Here is an 18546-nt window from a genome sequence, read left to right as displayed (position 1 = left end):
CAGTCCATGGGGCCACCAAGAGTCAGACACGACTGAGTGACTTCACTTTCATGCATTGGAGAAGGCAATGGCAACCCACTCCAGTCCTCTTGCCTGGAGAATCCCAGGGACGGGGGAGCCTGGTGGGCTGCCGTCTGTGGGGTCACACAGGGTCGGACACGACTGAGCCACTTAGCAGCAGCAGCACATGGCCAGTCATCCTGGAACGATGTCTTCTTTGCATTTTTAACACATGGAGGGAGACGTAAAGAGCCAAGAAGACTTAAAATCAGTCTTGGACTGTCAAATGCAAAAAGAAGGGTCTCATGTATATCCGCTGACAGAGCTGCATCCATGCTCAGTCAAGTTGCTCTGTCTTGTCTGACTCTGCAACCCTTTGGACTGCAGCGTGCCAGGCTCCTCTGTCCGTGGGATTCTCCAAGCAAGAATACTGGAGCGGGTTGCCATTTCCTTCTCCAGGTCATCTTCCCAACTCAGGGATCGAACCCATGTCTCCTGCGTCTCTTGCTTTACAGGCGATTCTTCACTGCTGAGCCATCAGGGAGGGCCATAGGACTCCATATGACTAACTTAAATAACACGATTCAGAAGGCATTACTGATGCCATGATTAGATGCAGACGCCCTGAGAGACCTTCCTCAGTTACAGTTAAATGTAACTGTTTCTACCTTACAAGTACAAACCAAACAGAAAATGTTTGCATTTTTAAGTAGACTTCTGATAAAGATTTTCATGATCGTCATAATTCATGTCAATTATTCATTAAAAACAATTCTCAAGCCTCCTCATATTAATGTGGATTTTTCTGACTTTGGATTGACTCAGGTAGAGTAATGTGATAATCAAAACAGATTCGCAAGATGAGTAAGATAATGATTAGGTGCCCTATTTGTGAAATTACTGCCTCTCCTTTGTAGAGAGCTAAACCTGATTAACGAGGAACTAGCATATCTGTTTTGTATTGTGGGAAAAGTACAGAGTGAATTAAGCAGCTGCCCCTGGCTCTCATCTCCCAGAGTCAGTCCGTCGCCAGGCCCTGGTCATTTTTGCTCCCTGCTGTTTGTCAGTTCTCTCTGTTGTCCCTGTCTGCTCCCTCACCAAAGCCTGAGGGTAAGCTACCGTATACATATCATATGGCTTCCCCTGTGGCTCAGCTGGTAAAGAATCCGCCTGCAATGTGGGAGACCTGGGTTTGATCCCTGGGTTGGGAAGATCCCCTGGAGAAGGGAAAGGCAACCCACTCCAGTATTCTGGCCTGGAGAATTCCATGGACTGTATAGTACGTGGGGTCGCATATAATACATAGTGACATATATTTTATATATATATATATGTAACTTTACTTACTCATTTCTTGGCTGAGCAGTCTCCGTCGCTGCTCGGGCTTTCTCTGGCTGCGGCGAGCAGGGCTGCCCTCTAGTTGTGGAGCGTGGGCATCTCATCGCGGCGCGTCCTCTTGCTGTGGAGCACAGGTTCTAGGGCCCATGGGCTCAGCAGCTGCAGTCCCCGGGCTCTAGAGCACAAGCTCAGTAGCTGTAGCACACGGGCTTAGTTGCTCCACAGCATCGTGGGATCTTCGATCTTCCTGGATCAGGGATCGAACTCGCGTCTCCTGCGTTGGCAAGCGGATTCTTCACCACGGAGCCTCCAGGGAAGCCCCTCTTGTAGACGTCTAACTGGTCTTTTATATCCACCTTGACCTCCTACAGTGGCAGAGTGGTCTTAGCAGAATGAGATGGTCATGTCATTCCTCTGCTGAAAGCACACAGAATTCCCATTCTGTCACTGTCGAGGTAAAGACCCAAATCCTGTTTGTGCTCCATGAAGTTCTGCGTGGCCGGGCCCGGCATATCTGTCTCAGCTGCACTTTGCATCGTTGCTGCCTCTCATACTTTCTGGGTCTGCTCCCACGAGGCCTCTTGCACACACCAAGCTCCTTCTTGCCTCAGGACCTTTGCACATTTCATTCCTTCAGTGGCGAACACGCTCCCAGCCTCGGTTCGGACAGCCAGCTCTGACCCCAGACCCCAGTCCTTCAGAGGGTCTCTCGTGTCTCCCTGTGGCAGGTACTATAAGTGCCTTCCCACTCATTTGCACAGTTTCGTGTTCAGTGTTGGGCTCCACCTGGTGGCGGCCGTCCTGAGGCTGCCTGTCGCTCACTGCTGTGCGCTCACCACCTGTCAGTGGCCGCTGCAAGGCCAGTGCCCAGAACAGAGTTGTTGAGCCCCAAACGTGGACATCAGCAAGAGGCTTGTGCCGGCGTCGCCCTCTCCAGCCCTTTGCAAAGCTGCCGTTTTGTTTTTCTGATACTGAGCTACACGAACTGCTTATGTATTTTGGAGATTAATCCTGTGTCAGTTGCCTCATTTGCAGTTATTTTCTTCCATGTCGAACGCTGTCTTTTCATCTTGTTTATGGTTTCCTTGGCTCTGCAGTGCATTGCAGTTTTTCTAACCCAAAAGGGAGCCCACACCTCCTTGTGCCCATGGAAGCGAGATGTGCATGTGGTCAGCCTTCCCTGGTGCTCTGCTTTCCCTCCTTCTATGATTAGAAATGCCAGCCCGTGGGGTGGCGGCAGCCGCTCCGTGTAATGGAGCTGCAGCTCTTGCCATGCTTTTCCGGTTTGTCTTCTTTCTGGTTGGTGAGACTCTGGAGCTGCTGGGTGGGGGGCCTATTAAAAATGTTTCCAGTGAACAAATTTCAGCATTTAACAATCGTCATACACCAGCCAGAGATGTAAGCTGTGACACGCAGAAGCTCTGGACTGCAGGGCCAGCGAAGCAGCGCCCGATGGGTGAGAGGCGCCGTGCAGTGGGGCGGGGCAGAGAGTGGGTGGCAGCTGCGCAGGAGAGCTCTTTGGGGCCTAGCCTGAGCTGGGCGAAGGCACACGTTTCCAGTTGGGACGACAGTGCTCCTTTGGGGGCAAAAACCCATTCTTAGAGGACAAGAGGTCTCAGCCATCACAATGGCTTGTGTCCTCCACGGGGCCACAGAACATACCGCTGGTGTCCCATAGGCGCCTTTGGTAAGATTGCACAAGAGGAAAGGGGCAGTTGAGGGGGCTGGCATCTAAAAAGGTTCCTCAGGGGTGCTGACTGGGGAAAAAGGCTTGGAAGCACTGGGTGGGGGAGAGCAAACAGGGGAAAGACAGACACTGGGAACAGGAGGGGAGAGAGAGGGGAGAGACCGGACCAAGAACCCAGGGAGGAGGCTGCTCCTCCAAGATGGGGTCAGGAAGATGGCAGAGGCAGCTGCGGGGAGCGTGAAGGTGGGAAGAGGCGCTGATCGCCAGGGGGGCCTGGGGAGGACGGGGACAGCAGGGCCCAGGAGCAGGAGGAGAAGCAGCCAGACCTTCCTCTGACCGGTTCCTGCACACCCGATTTGGCCGAGTGTCTCTGCAGCCTTCTCAGACCTTTGTCCTAAAGCATCTGCCAGAAGATCGGGGAGACCTGTGTGAGTCCCAAGTTGTTACTTAGCAAAGGAGTGGGGTCCAGTGCTATGAGAGCCGCACCCCAGAGGTTCTGCTGGTCTTCGTCGTCTTGCTTTACAGACGAGAGAGGAGTTCGTACTTGGGCCAAGAGACTTCAGGAAAGAAGTTTTCTTCCATAAGCACTGTTGGCCCCCTCCTGTGTGCCAGGCGCTGTATTAGTTTGTTAGCGTTGGGTCCTTAAGGAAGGAGTTCAGACATGAGACGACAACTGTTTTTAAAAAGTGGAATTTTTAAAGACTCTGGTGCCAGGAAAGATTGAGGGCAGCAGGAGAACGGGTAGTAGAGGATGGTTGGATGGCATCGCTGACTCAAGGGACGTGAGTTTCTAATGGAGTTTGAATAACAGCTGTTCCTGCCCACAGGGGTGTGTGAGGCCAGGGAGGGGGGCAGCTGAGGCTCTGGGAGGACTTGCCTTCTCCAGAGAAGGGCCTGGAGCCCTCCAGCCCCCATCACTGGCTCCCGGAGAAACCATGGCCCTGATCAGCCATGTGACCCAGAGTTGCCCTGGCCAGCAGTTCCTTCCCTAGCACAGATAGCACAGTCTGCCCTTTTTTTTTTTACTTTCAAAAATAATTTTATGTATCTGATTATAAAATGTAATAATAAAATATTGATCTTTGTAATAAAGTCGGTACAGTAAACACACATTAAAATCACCCTTAGTTCCTACCACCTAGAGAAAAATCACCATTAAATTTTTGTTTGTGTCTTGCAGAATTATTCTCTGTAAACACACACAGGTATTTTTATTTTTATTTCTTTTATTTATTAATTACAGGAGTGGAATTGTAGAGTGTGCACAGTTTTAACTTAATAAATCCTAGATGGCTTTCCATGTCAGTAAGTACCATTTTTTAATAGCTACGCTGGATTTCATTCCATAGACCAAACATCCTTTTTTAATAATGTCTGTTTATTTATTCGTGGCTACACAGGGTCTGTGTTGCTCTGCGGGAGCTCTTCTCTGGTCGTAGTGAGCGGAGAGCACCTCTTTGTTCCGGTGCCCCGGCTGCTCACCGCGGCGGCCTCTCTCGTTGGGCGCACGGGCTCCGGAGCACAGTCTCGGCAGTTACAGACTTGGTCGCTCCACCACATGTGGGGTCTGGCCAGAGGAGGGATCGAACCCATGTCTCCTGCGCTGGCAGGACAGTTCTTTACCACTGAGCCCCCAGGGAAGCCCCCTAGACCGAACATTTTTAGCCACACCCTCGTGGTTGGCATCTAGGCTATTTCAGTATCTCACCATATAAACAGTATGAAGACTGCAATCCTGAAAGACACATTTTTGTACCAATATCTTACCATTGGTATAAATCCTAAAAGAGAAGTAACTATAAGAAGGGACTTGCACCTTAAAATCTTGATGCCTGTTGCCACCCCACTTCCTAAGTGGAGCTGTTCAATATCCTCAAGAAGTGCTGGGACCTACACGGGACAAGAGCAGATCCAGCTAGCGGCGACTGAACAGGCTGAAAGTTAGTGGTGGAAGGGAGCCCAGTGGGAAAGAAGGATTTGAAGAAATATACAAAATATAGTAGCAGTTAAGTCCATACTGGGGGCAGGAAAGCATCGTATTGACGTTGTTGAAAGTGGGGTTCAGTCATGTGGGAAAGAAGCTAGGTCACTTCCCAGATAATGAAGGAAAGGAGAAAAAGAAGACAGGAAGGGCCAAGACCAAGGATCCGTAGGCTTAGATTGAAAAAGCTGCCTCCACGTGAAAAACAACAACAGTCAAGTGCACCATCAGAGGAAGTGCTTAGAGAGGAATAGGATCTGATGGGCAGGCCAGAGACGTCTGGTCTGCTCCTGGGTGTGTGTGGCAGGGCTGGGGCACTGTACTGTACTGTTCAGTTGCTCAGGGGTGTCTGCAGCAGGCTTCCCTGTCCGTGACTATCTCCCAAGTTTGCTCAAACTCCTGTCCATGGAGTTGGTGGTGCCGTCCAACCATCTCATCCTCTGCCGCCCCCTTCTGCTGGCTTCAGTCTTTCCCAGCATCAGGGTCTTTTCCAGTGAGTCAGCTCTTCATCTGGTGGCCGGAGTATTGGAGCTGGGGCAGGTTGCTGAAAGTGGACCTGTGTCAGAGCAGGGATCTGTTACAGGTGTGACTCTATCCCGTGTAAGGGATGAGACCTGGACGTTTACTCTGGAGAACCTGCTCCCTTGGGCTTGGCTTCCTCCTGGACATAGCCGGATGCATGTAGGGGAAAGACCGCAAGGACTCGCAGCAGAATATGAAAGTGGTTATCTGTGAATAGGGGAGCTGTGGGTGGTATTTTTTTCCTCTTTATTTCCCTGGAATTTCCACAAGAGTATAAACACTTTCCTGTTAGATCAGTAGACTCTTCCTTCCCTTCTGCTACTTACCGCTTTGTCCACTCAGCTGTTAAGGCAGGGCTAGCAGAGGAGGAGACTCTGCCTGGGGTTGGGCGTCTTTGCTCTTCACACTCCTGGGCGGCCCTGGTGGAGGCGGGGACGTTCTGGGACAGCGAGCCGGGAGGTGGTGTCGTGTGCCTGCCAAGTCCCTTCAGTCGTGTCCGACCCTTTGTGACCCCATGAACTGTAGCCCGCTAGGCTCCTCCATCCATGGGATTCTCCAGACAAGAACACTGGGGTGGGTTGCCACGCCCTCCTCCAGAGATCTTCCTGACCCAGGGCTCGAACCTGCGTCTCCTGCACTGCAGGCAGATTCTTTCATCGCTGAGCCACCAGGGAAGCCCGGGGTGGTGTCTGATGCACAGAAAAGGCAGGGGTTCTCCGGGGGCAGGTGGATCCATTCCTCAGCTTGACTTCCTCAGCATCTCTCTCTTAAGTCCCTGTGTTTTGTCCCTTTGAAAGAAATTCCACGTATTTTTTTATGGCTATAAAATCTAATTTTCAGCAACAAATTGGCATCTCTGTCTGCAGTCTTGATGGATATACCCTGTCTTTTCTGTGAAACATAATTAAATTTCTTGATAAGTCAATAGCAGATGAAAAAAAGTGTTGTTCCCCACTGTTGCTAATGTATGAAGGATAATTAAAACTCATAAATAACCATAAAATCATTTGCCTTCGATGATAACATCTTTAAGCGTGTAACATCTTAACAATTTAAAGGCCTCATTAGATACTCCCTTGGACACAGACCCCATTTTCTGGGAAAGAGTTCTGAATAGATTTTACTTACGTTCCTTTTATAGTGAGATGTTATTACTCAGTGATAATATGCAAAATAGCTTCATGATGGTGATCGTTGTTTTATCTTTGTAATTGCAGACATATCAAGTGGATCTGAAGCCCAACGGGTCAGAAATAATGGTAACGAATGAAAACAAAAGAGAGTACATAGAGTACGTACACACACAGCCCTTTCTTTGATTAAATCGAGCAGTGTGTTTGGTGGGCAGCCCTCGTCAGAACACCTTGTGCGTGCCGTAGACATCCTCTGAACAGCCTGGGTTCCTTTCTGGCGTGGGCTCATGGGATGCTGAATTACGGGATGGAAAGTGTGACTTGTGTCATGGCTTCTTGGAGCTGCCGACAGAGGAGCAGTGGGCAGAGAGAAGAGTCCTTGTTGAGTAACATAGCAGATACTCTGGGAGCCAGTGGGCGTCCTGTCTGAAACTGAGAATTACAGCGATGGAACACGGTGTCAAAAGCCAGTTGGGGTAAAAGTAGAAACCACCAAAGAGAAGATATTGCCTCTCTCTCCTGACTTCTCTTCCATAATGAAAGTGTAGGAAAAGAGTTAAAATGGATGGGGAGAATTCAGCAGATGCTGAAACATCATTCCTGATGTGTGTAATTTTCTTTACTCAACCTCAGCCTCCATTGGTGGAACAAAATGTTGAGTCCTTTGGAAATCTAGGACGTCTGCAGTGGGCAGGTCTTTCCCTGTTGGGCAGCTTACATTTTCCTCTTGGTATGTAGGTATGCTTCAAGCACACGGTTCTGGTATCCTCCAAGGATTGCCAGGCTGCCCTCGCTAACCTTGGGCGGGTCTGCGTAATAGTGGATGGCTCCCAGGGTCTTAGTTCCTGCTCGTCTAGTGAGCTGCAGCCATGGCCTGAGCTCCTTGTTGCATTCAGAACATCATCTCAGCAAGCCACGTTGCCTCCTCTCTCAGTATAATGGATCACAGGACTCGAGAGAATGGCCAAGGGTCCTAGCTTCCTTCCTTCGCATCTGCAGAGAAAAGCCTACTCTTTTCTAATTAGGAAGAATGGGGGAGTGTCAAGTCCCTAGAGACCCTGACCAAGGACCGACTTCTCCACTTGCAAGTTTGAAAGCTTGCTACTCTTAGTCAAAGACTAGAAGTAAGATACTACAGTTCTTGCCTGTTTACGTTCATTGGCACTGAACTTGGACAGTCTCCGCAAGTAGATGGCATCCTAGCAGACGCCATTGTCTTCATTCAGAAAGCACAGACTTGGAATCGATTTTTAACAGCCCTCCACCCCAGGGCGACTAGGGTCAGGAGTCAGAGGGTGTGGACCTTGTGATACGCGTTGTGCCTCTTTCTTTGCAGTTAATTCTTTCAGGTTTCAGGTCGGGGGTTGAGGGCAGGGCCTCAGGCAGTGTCTCAGCTGGCTTTACCGCCGGAAGTCAGGTTGAACTCCCAGCTTCTCCCTGCCCCCTGCACCCCTGGTGCAGGTAGAGGCTGTTGGGCTGGTGATGGCAGCACAGCCAGGGAGCCCCCAAAATGCTGAGCAGTGGGCGGGCGGCAGGCTGGTCCCCGGGTGCCGTTGCCATGGCCCCCCCTGCCCCCCCGTAAGTGAGAGCCCTTGGTGACAAGGTCCCTGTGCTATTTCACAACAGAACACCTTAGGTGGACTCCAAAGCACATTCGCCTGGCAGTAAATGCTGCTGTACACTAGATGTTGTCACAGGGAGCATGGTTTCAGTGGATTTCTGTGACTCAAAGAGGTTTTTTTACCACTAGTCCTCCAAATGTTGGTATTAAAGTATTAATGTTAGTGGTAAAATGCTGATAAATTGTATGTCTCCATTGAAAACCAGCACATTGGATACTAGAACAAAATATCATATGATCACATATATTGTGCTGAGTATTCCCCTTAAAAATATGTACATGGTTGTACATAAGTGTGGGTATGTACATATGTGGGTTTTTGTGTATGTGTCCATTATGCCCAGGTATGTTTGTATTCAAAGCCCATTTTCCCTTTTCTCTGGACAGTCACATTTATAAAGCAGCTTTGGTAAACAGGCTTGGTGGAGGGGAGTGAGGAGAACCAGTCTTACTTTTTTAAAATCCTCAATGAGATTCGAGGCTCCACATGTGCCCCTGTTCTCGAAAGCATCCAGGACTCAGCAGCAGTGGCCCCACCCTCTTCTCGGTCCGCTTCGGGCCCTGCTCCTCCCCTGCCCGACAAGAAGCATCTGCAGTTGTGAAGGGGGTGGTTAACTGCTGTCCATTTCCTCCCGCAGCCTCGTCATCCAGTGGAGGTTCGTGAACAGGGTCCAAAAGCAGATGAACGCCTTCCTGGAGGTAAGTCGGGCTCACTGGGAGCCAGGCCTGTGCCCTGAGGTTGGGAGAGGACCACCCTCCTCCTGGGGGTGGGCACGAGGCAGAGGACCATCACAGTCCCCCACATGGGTGCAGGTGTGGGGACCCCACTCCCACCGCCTCCAGCCCCGGGACAGGAGTGAGAGCTGCGGCCTTCCGTTTGTTTGCTTTGGTTCAGTGTTTTCTAGCTTTGTTGCTATTAGTTTTTAATTCGCTGTAACTGTTTTTTAAAGAGAAATCTTTACAGACTTGATCCAGAAGGGCAGGCTCCCCCACAGAGGCTAGGACCACCATCCTGCAGCTCTCAGTGGTGCCCGGGGAGGCTGGGAGCGTCCCAGCCTTTTGCTGTGATGACCGCAGGTTCTGAGAAATGGGAGGACCTGGGCAGTTTCCATTCATACCATCCCTCCCCAGGAGCAGTGCCTTCCCCTTCATTGGTCGGACATTTTTTTTTTTTTTTTTTTTTTAATCCCCTACCCTTTCTTCTTGGCTGGCTGAACAGTTCCTCACCCTATTAAAGTGTGAAGCAGTTACTTCTCAGACCCGGGTAGTTAACATCAATGATGCCAAAGGCCCCTGAAGAGAGAGGCGCCTCACAGAGAATAGGGGTTCATCATTTTTTTAAATGGCTCACTGTGACCCAAAGTGCGGTTTCTTTTTAAGCCCTAATAGTTGCTCTAGTTACTTAAAGAGAACGAACCCTGGGTGTCCACTCCAGGCTTCCGTTCTCGTTGAACTGATCCCAGGTTCTCGTTAGCTGATGCTCTCAAGCTCATCCCTCACCCACTTACCTGCTCGTGGTGAATAAAGCACCAGCCCAGGCAGGACACTCGGAAAAATTCTGGGACCTTGGGTAAAAACGTGTGAATTAGATGCACTTAAGAACCGCAGGGTTCATCATACCTTATTTACACAAGAAACCCAGCTGGCCTCACTCCAGGTGATCTCACTTGCAGAAACGGACCACACGAAGGGCCAGCAACACGGAGCATCCATCCTGGATCAGAGCAGTAGTTAGTGAAAGTGCTAGTCGCTGAGTTGTGTCTGACTCTTTGCAACACCATGGACTGTAACCTGCCAGGCTCCGCTGTCCATGGGATTCTCCAGGCAAGAATACTGGAGTGGGTTGCCATTTGCTCCTCCAAGGGATCTTACTGACCCAGGGATCAAACCCACATCTCCTGCATTTCAGGTGGATTCTTTACCGTCTGAGCCATCAGTTAGTGATAACTAACCGACTAAGCTGGGAACCGGGCTGGTTCTCTGTACCCCCTGCCTCCTCTCTGCTGATCACACGGCCACCTCTGGGGTTTCATCTCTCCCTTTGGTACCTTATTTGTAAATGGTTTGCTTGCACGCCTATGGCCTGTGTGTCTAAGGGCACCCTGAGTCCTGGCAGTGTGTCATAAATGGCTTTTGGAATCCGCCGCCTGCTTACAGCAACTTATATTTTCATAGTGTTTCAGGAATTACTCAAGTACCTGAACCCTAGTCTGCCGCTCTTTAAATCTTTTATACTGTGATTATGCTGTTTTTATAGGAACTAAAATCACTGAATACTGTCACTGATAGCTATAAATCATCAGAGGACAATGTGTTTTTTCCTAGCTAACCACACAAAGCTGGTTGGCCCTGTAAAATTTGTCTCTTTCAGAGAAAAAGGTATTGAGAGTGTTTTTTTTTTTTTTTTCCTTTCTTTCAGGGATTCACGGAACTGCTCCCTATTGATTTGATTAAAATCTTTGATGAAAATGAACTGGAGGTTTGTAAACATTTTACATAAAGGAGATTTTATTTAACTTGCTTCACTGCTGACATTGTAATATGCTCTCATCCACAGTGTCCTAGTGAGTAAGCTTAGGTCAGTTCTACCGCAGGTCTCTTGGGGGCTTGTTTGCTGACTGGGGAGCGGGGAACAGCAGAGGTCGTCACCTGTGCGTTCCTTCCTGGGAGAGGGCAGGTCCGGGATGCGGCAGACAGAGGCCTGCCGCGCTGAGCTGGTTCACCGCCAGGCCTGGCTTGGCAGGGAAACTGCTGCTTCCGGTAGAGCTGGGGTGGCAGCAGCCAGGGGAGGGGGGCACCACCCTGCTCCCCGGGCGGGGGCCGGCTGAGGACTCGGGTTTTCTGCGCACCCACTGTGAGAGCTGAGGGGGCTCATGACCTGAGCATTTGTGAGGGCTCCCAGAGCATAAGTGGCCGGGAACTTGAAGGGGTCGTGTTGAGTGAAGAAGCGCACCAGAAAGCAGCAGGTGCTAGCAGGAGGTGGCTTCATCCCAGGTTGTGCCAACTTCCTGGGGTTGATGCAGAGAGCAAGGTGTCTGCAGAGCAGAGGGACCTTTTCACCTTTGTGTCCAGGGAAGCAGGACGAGGCAGGCTGTGTCTGTGCAGAGGCTGCCGACAGGACTCAGGGGCCGCTTGTCCAGTGAAGCGGCTCCTGGGGACTGGTTTTCCATTCTCCTACCTTCAAATGGAAACGTCCGGGTAGATGATGTCATAGAAAGCCTGTCGAGGAAGCCCTTCGTTTGAAAGGTGGGGAAACTGAGGCCAGGAGAGGCTAATGACCTCACAGGTTTATCCAGCAGGCTCTGAGCACAGTCAGGCCTATGAGCCCGCCTTTCAGGCCTTTGGTTTCGTTTTCCCATTTTCTGCTGGTGCCTCTATGGGAATATCACTCATCTGTCCACAGGAAACTGCCCTGCAGAGGGTTGGAGATGGTGGTTTAGTTGCTAAGTCATGTCAGACTCTTTGCAACGCCATAGACTGTAGACTACGAGGCTCCTCTGTCCATGGAATCCAGGCAAGAATACTGGAGTAGGTAGTCATTTCCTTCTCTCAGGGGTCTTCCTGACCCAAGTATTGAACCCGTGTCTCCAGGTTGGCAGGCGGATTCTTTACTGCTGAGCCACCTGGGAAGCAGAGGGTTAGGCAGTAAGGAAAGTGGACCCAGGCCCGGTGAGGCAGAGAAGCAGTCACAGCCTCAGGACAGATCTGTTCGCCAGGAGGTGAGGTGATGCCCTGAGCTGGTGGATCCGTCTGGGGAAGACACGTTCTTGCTATCATAAAACACAAATTCTGTTGTGGGTGGAGAGGTATTTTCACATAGTGAGACAGATAACCTCTCAGAAGAGCAGACAGCCAGCGTCAAGAGCAGATGTAAACAGCATAAGCAAATCCGTGAGCACTGAGCTGAGATCAGAGGGGCCAGGCAGGCGATCAGTCTGGACTCTTCATCTCCAGCGTGAGACGCGGGGGTCTGTACAGGCATTGGAATCGGGGCCCTCGTTACCTGTCTCTAACTTGAGGCAGCAGGTAGGCTGTGGCACACATATTCCCCGTCAGTTGTTCTTAGAGTTCACTGGATCGTCTGGCTTTGCACGTGACGCGATGCTGGCATTGAGAGAAGGCCTTTTCTCCGTGCGTGTTTCTTCAGCTTTCACGATACACCCTGTTCACCTCTGGTCTGTCTCCTCCAGTTGCTGATGTGCGGCCTTGGCGACGTGGACGTGAACGACTGGCGACAACATTCTATCTACAAGAACGGCTACTGCCCGAACCACCCCGTGATCCAGTGGTTCTGGAAGGTAAGTTCGGGGCCCAGGGCCTGTGCTGCCTTCCAGCGTCCGCCACAGGGTCTGGGGCTGCGTGGCCTGCTGCAGAGGGAAGAGGTCTGCTGAGCCGGACGGAGCCCTTCCTGCTGCTTCTCTGTGACCGGAGTGGACACCTGTCCTCACTTCTCCTGAGTCAGCCACACTGTCTTCCTCGGTCACCTGCTCAAGTGCTTTTGTTTGAGGAAACCGTTGAGTTGGATGACCCTAAGAAGCAGATAGCTGGATTCAAGATATTGGAACAAGTCCTCCAGAGTGTGAATAAGAATGAAAGGCTTCTCAGGACAAATACATGCTTTGGGGCTGGCTTTTCCAAGATGCCATTTTGGTTTAAAAAACCATTTTCTCAACTTTTTTTATGAATTCCAACAACCATTTTGATGTTTACATCTTTCAATCAGAGATGCAAATGAAATCTGATTTACTCTCTAAAGGCCAGTGTTTGTATCCTGTTCATTTTAGGAGAGAAGTGAAATAGTGAGCAGGTCTGAAGAAGAGAGTGTAAACTGACTTTAAAAGAATAATGCCATGGGGAGGGGGGCCAGGGGAAGCACTGGTTATTTACTTATAGAAATAAGAAATCTATTTGAATTGTCTTAATTTCTAAATATCTGTTACTAATAAGATTTCAAGTGCGGCAGAGAAGTAGAGAGAAAAGGAAGAAAGCAGAGTCATCAAATCCTAAAGTCTTAGTCCAGGTCTCACTCAGCTTTGATTTTGGATTTTTTTTTTTTTTAATATCAGTTCAAGTGACTTTGCCAGTGAAGCCAACTAGATTCTTAGAATAATTCAGATAAGTAAGATACACCGGTTATTTCAGAGGCCTAGCCTGGCTTCCGTTTTTCTTTTGCTAAAATGTTATCTTTAGAGAATTTCTCTACAGTCAGAAATCCTGCCTCATAACCTGGGTTACCCTGGAGCTGACACTTTTCAAACTGTGTGTGTTTCCTAATGGCTCGAGAGGATCGTGTGTGTTTCCAATTGGCTCAAGAGAACTGGCAAGCCTCACAAACAGAAACATGAGCTCAGTGCCATCAACAAGTTTGCCTTTTTTTTTTTTTTTAACCACTTATTTTTGACCAATGGACACATGAAGAAAGGGACATTGTGATCCCTTGGTCTCTGATATTAGAGGCCGGTGTTGTGGCCATTAAAAAAAAATGCTTCCCGGCCTTACCCCGTCCGGGTGTAAGACCATCGAGGACTTCCGCCGCAGTGCACACGGGATAAAGGTTTGCCGGTCTGCGTTGCACGGCCTGCGGCGCGTGTTGACCTCTGCCCCTCCCCATCCGCAGGCTGTGCTGCTGATGGACGCCGAGAAGCGCATCCGGTTACTGCAGTTTGTCACGGGGACGTCTCGAGTACCTATGAATGGATTTGCCGAGCTTTATGGTGAGCAGGATACCAGGGGGTCTTGTCCTCCCCTTACCCCATGAATGTTTACCAGGTATCGGCTGTGGCTCCAGAGGACTGTCCCCAGGCCTCTAGCCGAGTGGGTTTTGCCTGGACCCAGTAGACACACCACATGAAGGTGCGGCAGCATGCTGTATCTGCAGCTGTTTGTGTTGCTGTCGTCCTTCAGTCGCTCAGTCGCGTCCAACTCTTTTTGACCCCACGGACTGCAGCACGCCAGGCCTCCCTGTCCATCACCAACTCCTGGAGTTTACCCAAACTCAGGTCCGTTGGTCGGTGATGCCATCCAGCCATCTCATCCTCTGTCATCCCCTTCTCCTCCTGTTTGTGTAGTTACCTCTGTATAAAAGCAGGGGACTGTTTTTACTTTTTGGTTTTGTATTTCCCTGGTGGCTCAGACGGTAAAGCATCTATCTACAATGCGGGAGACCCAGGTTCGAGCCCTGGGTTGGGAAGATCCCCTGGAGAAGAAAATGGCAATCCACTCCAGTACTCTTGCCTGGAAAATCCCATGGACAGAGAAGCCTGGTGGGCTACAGTCTGTGGGGTCGCAGAGAGTCGGACACGACTGAGCAATTACACTGCGCTACTACAGAGAACCATAAGTTTGGTCTTCTCTTTTTTTTCTGTTTTTTTGGTATAATCATCTGAACTTACCACACCCCTCCACAAGGCAGAATTCAGTGCTTCCTGTAGATTAAAAAAATCACTTTCTGCTCTGCATATTAAAGGTCAGGGTATTTCATGCCCCCGCCCGCCCCCGCCCCAGAAGTAGTTTTACATTTAAGCTTGCAGGGCTGGGCTGAAAGGCTGTAGCTTCCGCATGTCCATATGTTGTCGTGCCTGCTCTGTTCAGCTTGGTGCGGTTCTGTCCTGATGGTGACGAGAGTCTGAGGTCTGAGGTGGTGCAGAACCGTGGCTGCCCCTGTTTTGCACACTGTGACGTCACAGCTGCAGAGGGGGTCCTGGGCTCACCACAGGCACTCCCTGCCCGCCCCGCCTTCTTTCCTTCAACCCCTCCCTGTCTCGCTCTGCTGCCTTGAACACTCAGCCTGTTTTCTTTTCCTTTTGTCTAGGTTCCAATGGTCCTCAGCTGTTTACAATAGAGCAATGGGGAAGTCCTGAAAAACTGCCCAGAGCTCACACGTGGTGAGTGACAGAAAACCACCCAGCTGTGACAGACAGACTTGTTTTTTCAAAGCTTAGCCATGGATAATATTGGGCGAGAGGGTCACAAGCTGTGCTCCCTGCCCACTGAGCATTTAGAGTGGGAAATGTCAGTGATGGGGGTGAAAGTGTAATCATACTGGAGCTGATGAAGTTGAACCAGGAGGTGAAAGGGCTGGTATGTTTGATAATGAAGGGTTAAATCCCCCTTCCTGCTTCCCCTGGGGTGTTCCTCCTCCAGTCCCCCTCTTTCCTTAAATATTCTGAGAAGCAAAGATTTCACTGTATCATCTCCCTATGTGGCTGTGACAACACCCAGCCTCTGAGCAGACTGAGTTCTTAATCCAGCCTTAAACTGGTTTAGAACCATGAATGAGATTCCTTGGAGCAACAGGGTCTTTAAAAGACTTTCCATGGCTATCTAGAACCCATGAGTCTCCAGGATTTAGTAATGTGATTGTGACAGAGGAGGGTCACAGGTCTGGCCAAGGATCCCTGCCCAGGGAGGCTTAGCACAGTGGCACTCAAAAGGCCTCCAAGGGACAGGGGCGCGGGTGGAGGGTCGGGGGGAGGGGGGAGGGTCTCTGGGATCCCCGAGGACTCTCTTGAGACCCACAGAGAGGAGGACCTCAGGAGCTTTCATTCTGGCTCCCAGGTCCCCTGGGTTTCCTCCGCCGAGGCTTTGGTTTCTTATTCATAGGAAGCAGGTGGAGGGGGTCCTATGGATGGGCAGCCCCCCAGCCTCCTGCCCCACGAGAAGCTTGGGCTGCCAGAATCGCTGGGCCATCCCGCGCTGCCTGGCGCAGCTTGGAGGAAGGTCTCATTCAGGTGCATTTGTGGAAAATGGGCTGTGCAAGGTTTTTTTGCTTCTCTTCAATTCCGTCGCCTTGCCGGAAAGCACGTTTTCCCCATTTTTCACATTCCGAGAACTCTGAGTGGAATGGATGTGGTCCCTGCCCGTCGGCACCAAGAGAGTAGGCTGAGTCTTGCTAAAACTGGCCGATCGCTGGAGCAGTCGGTGTCCCTGACCGTCTGCCTTTATTCTCAGGGGAGAATGTTTTGGCCTTTTGGAGCTTTTATTCCAGTTTCAAAATGCAGCATGGTTTTCTGGGCTCAGTAGCCTTCCTCTGAAAGGCTGCCAGCGCTGAGCTGAGCCCCAGGATGGTCGGGATGGGGACCGAGCTCCCAGACTCAAAGAGGAGTCACAGCGGCGTCACTGGGCGCGGCCATCTCATCTGGGGCAGGCCCTGCACCTTGACGGCAGTGTCCCTGTGGGTTCTTGGGAAACTTACTTGTGGTCTGAATTCACAGGCTCCCGAATCTCAGAACTTGAAGTCAGGTCTGCCCGGATTAGAATCTCCACACTGACCACTATAGTTAAGCTGCTGCCGTGGGAATATGGTTCCCTTTCTTTCCAGACTCTTGGAAGACAACCAAGTAATTGAGCGCTCATCCCACATCCTACTGTTGAGCCACAGACAGATATCTTGCCGTTGAACGCTGCTTCTGTCTCTGAGTCCGCGTGCTGAGCCGCCACTAAAATACAGGGCCGCCCAGACAAGGCGCTGACTCAGTGTCTCTCGACCTTGGCTGGACATGGGAACCCCCTAGAAAGCATTAAATACAAACACTGGCCCACTCACGGAGGTTTGGACCCAGTTGGTATGGTACGACCAGGGCCATGGGATTGCAGAGCCGCCCGGGTGGTTGGCGAGGACAGGCAGGGTTCAGAATCGCTGCTCATCTTCTGGAAGGACAGAGGCCGACCCTGGGAGGAAGGCAGCCCCGCTGCTCAGCGAGTGTTCCAAGAGGAGAGCGTCTGGTGCCTTCTCCCAGGGCCGCTCTCTCCAGGCCCCGAGGAGGGTACTAGTTCCGCTGACGACCCAGGGCTGGTGGCGTGGGAGTTCCTCTTTTTTCTCTGCTGTGGCTCTCCTCCCATCCAGCCCCGGCTTCTGCTGAAACATAGAAACACAACCACCACGCTTCATTCTTGGTACGCTGTGAACAAACTTCCCCGCGACGACCATAGATGTGGCTAAATAAAATCTAGCCATATGTGTTTAATCTCTTCCATGTTTGATGAAAATATAAAATACACAATGAAGCTTTGAGATTAAAACCTGATTTCCTAGGAGAGCGAGGGCTTGGCGGAGCTGGCTCTTTCACATATAATTGTGGAGTATCTGGCATGAAGCGGCTTCATTCCTTTGTTCTATCAAAGGTCACTGCTCATATATTTAAAATTCCTCTTTACTAAGCAGCACAGACCCACCTAGAAATAATCTCCTTCAGCCCACACATCTTCCGCACAAGGCTTACCCCCTGAGGGTAAGAAGGCCACACAGCTGGTTGGTCGCAGGCCAGAGCCAGACCTTCTCCTGACATCAGAAGTAATGGCAACCCTGAGCACTCACTGTGCTCCAGGCGTCGCCCTAACAAGCGCCATGTGTGAACCTATGACACCATCACAGCGGTTCTAAGAGGTGGGTCCTGAGAGTCCCCTCTCAGCAGTGGAGGAACCGATGCCCCGAGAGCTGACAACATCCCAAACCTCAGCTCTTCACACTCCCCGACTTGCTTCTCTCTCCCCCCCATCATGCCAGTATTTCTCAAGCTTGAATAATCTATGGACCTTCTTTAAAATGGCCACAGACTCTTGAAGCCCCTCAGGATTGCAGGCCCTGGACTATGAAATACCAGCTTAAAATCAAGACAACAGCCGCCTCCTGGGAAAAGGCTCTTTTAAGTGTAGCTGCAGAGTGGGATTCTGTCTTTGTCGCTGGTGAAATGACGTTTGAGGTCGTTATCACGGTGAAAACCAAACGTTGAAGACTTCTTTCCGTCTTAATCTTTCAGGATTCCCGAGTTCCTGAGCCTTCTGGTTTGGGAGACACAGTGTTCTGCTCTGCTGTGTATTTCGATGTTAAAAAATCTCAGAGCTCAGTGTGTCTTATCAGACACTCAGCGGTTGTTAAAGGGCCCACACTGCTCATGCGTCCGGGTCTTACTGCTGACAGTCGTTGGCTTTAAAACACAGGGAGATGCTCTGCTCATCCTTGGAAACCTGTGCCAGTGCTGAGAGCGCGCAGCTCTAGACGCTGAGGCAGCCTGACCATATCCGGGCCCTGGAGCCAGCCTGGGGCGGAATCGGGCTCTGCCACTTACTGGGTGACCTTGGGCAAGTTCCCTAACCTCTCTGTGCCTTGGATTCCTCTACAAGTAGGGATGCAGCATCATCTACCTTACAGGTGGATGCTAGGACTCACTGAGGTGATCGAGGAACAGCACTTTGGTGGCTCAGCTGGTGAAGACTCTACCTGCCACACAGGAGATGCAGGTCCAGTTCCTGGGCCGGGAAGACC

At 50.7% G+C, this 18546-nt stretch overlaps 1 protein-coding gene across 9 annotated transcripts in view; it reads left to right on the top strand.

The window, feature by feature from the left end:
* The window catches only part of NEDD4L (NEDD4 like E3 ubiquitin protein ligase), a 370199-nt gene that overhangs the window by 348270 nt on the left and 3383 nt on the right, over positions 1-18546 (top strand). For all 9 annotated transcript variants that reach the window (XM_040264312.1, XM_040264311.1, XM_040264310.1 and 6 more), the window contains 6 exons: positions 6746-6819; positions 8921-8981; positions 10702-10761; positions 12473-12580; positions 13900-13996; positions 15094-15166. In XM_040264312.1, coding sequence (XP_040120246.1) covers positions 6746-6819; positions 8921-8981; positions 10702-10761; positions 12473-12580; positions 13900-13996; positions 15094-15166 — 473 coding nt within the window. The remainder of the gene's footprint in view (positions 1-6745; positions 6820-8920; positions 8982-10701; positions 10762-12472; positions 12581-13899; positions 13997-15093; positions 15167-18546) is intronic.

Source organism: Oryx dammah, unplaced genomic scaffold (genome assembly GCF_014754425.2).
Source record: "Oryx dammah isolate SB20612 unplaced genomic scaffold, SCBI_Odam_1.1 HiC_scaffold_22, whole genome shotgun sequence".
NCBI classification, from domain to species: domain Eukaryota; kingdom Metazoa; phylum Chordata; class Mammalia; order Artiodactyla; family Bovidae; genus Oryx; species Oryx dammah.
This window is presented reverse-complemented; position numbering and strand designations above follow the sequence as displayed.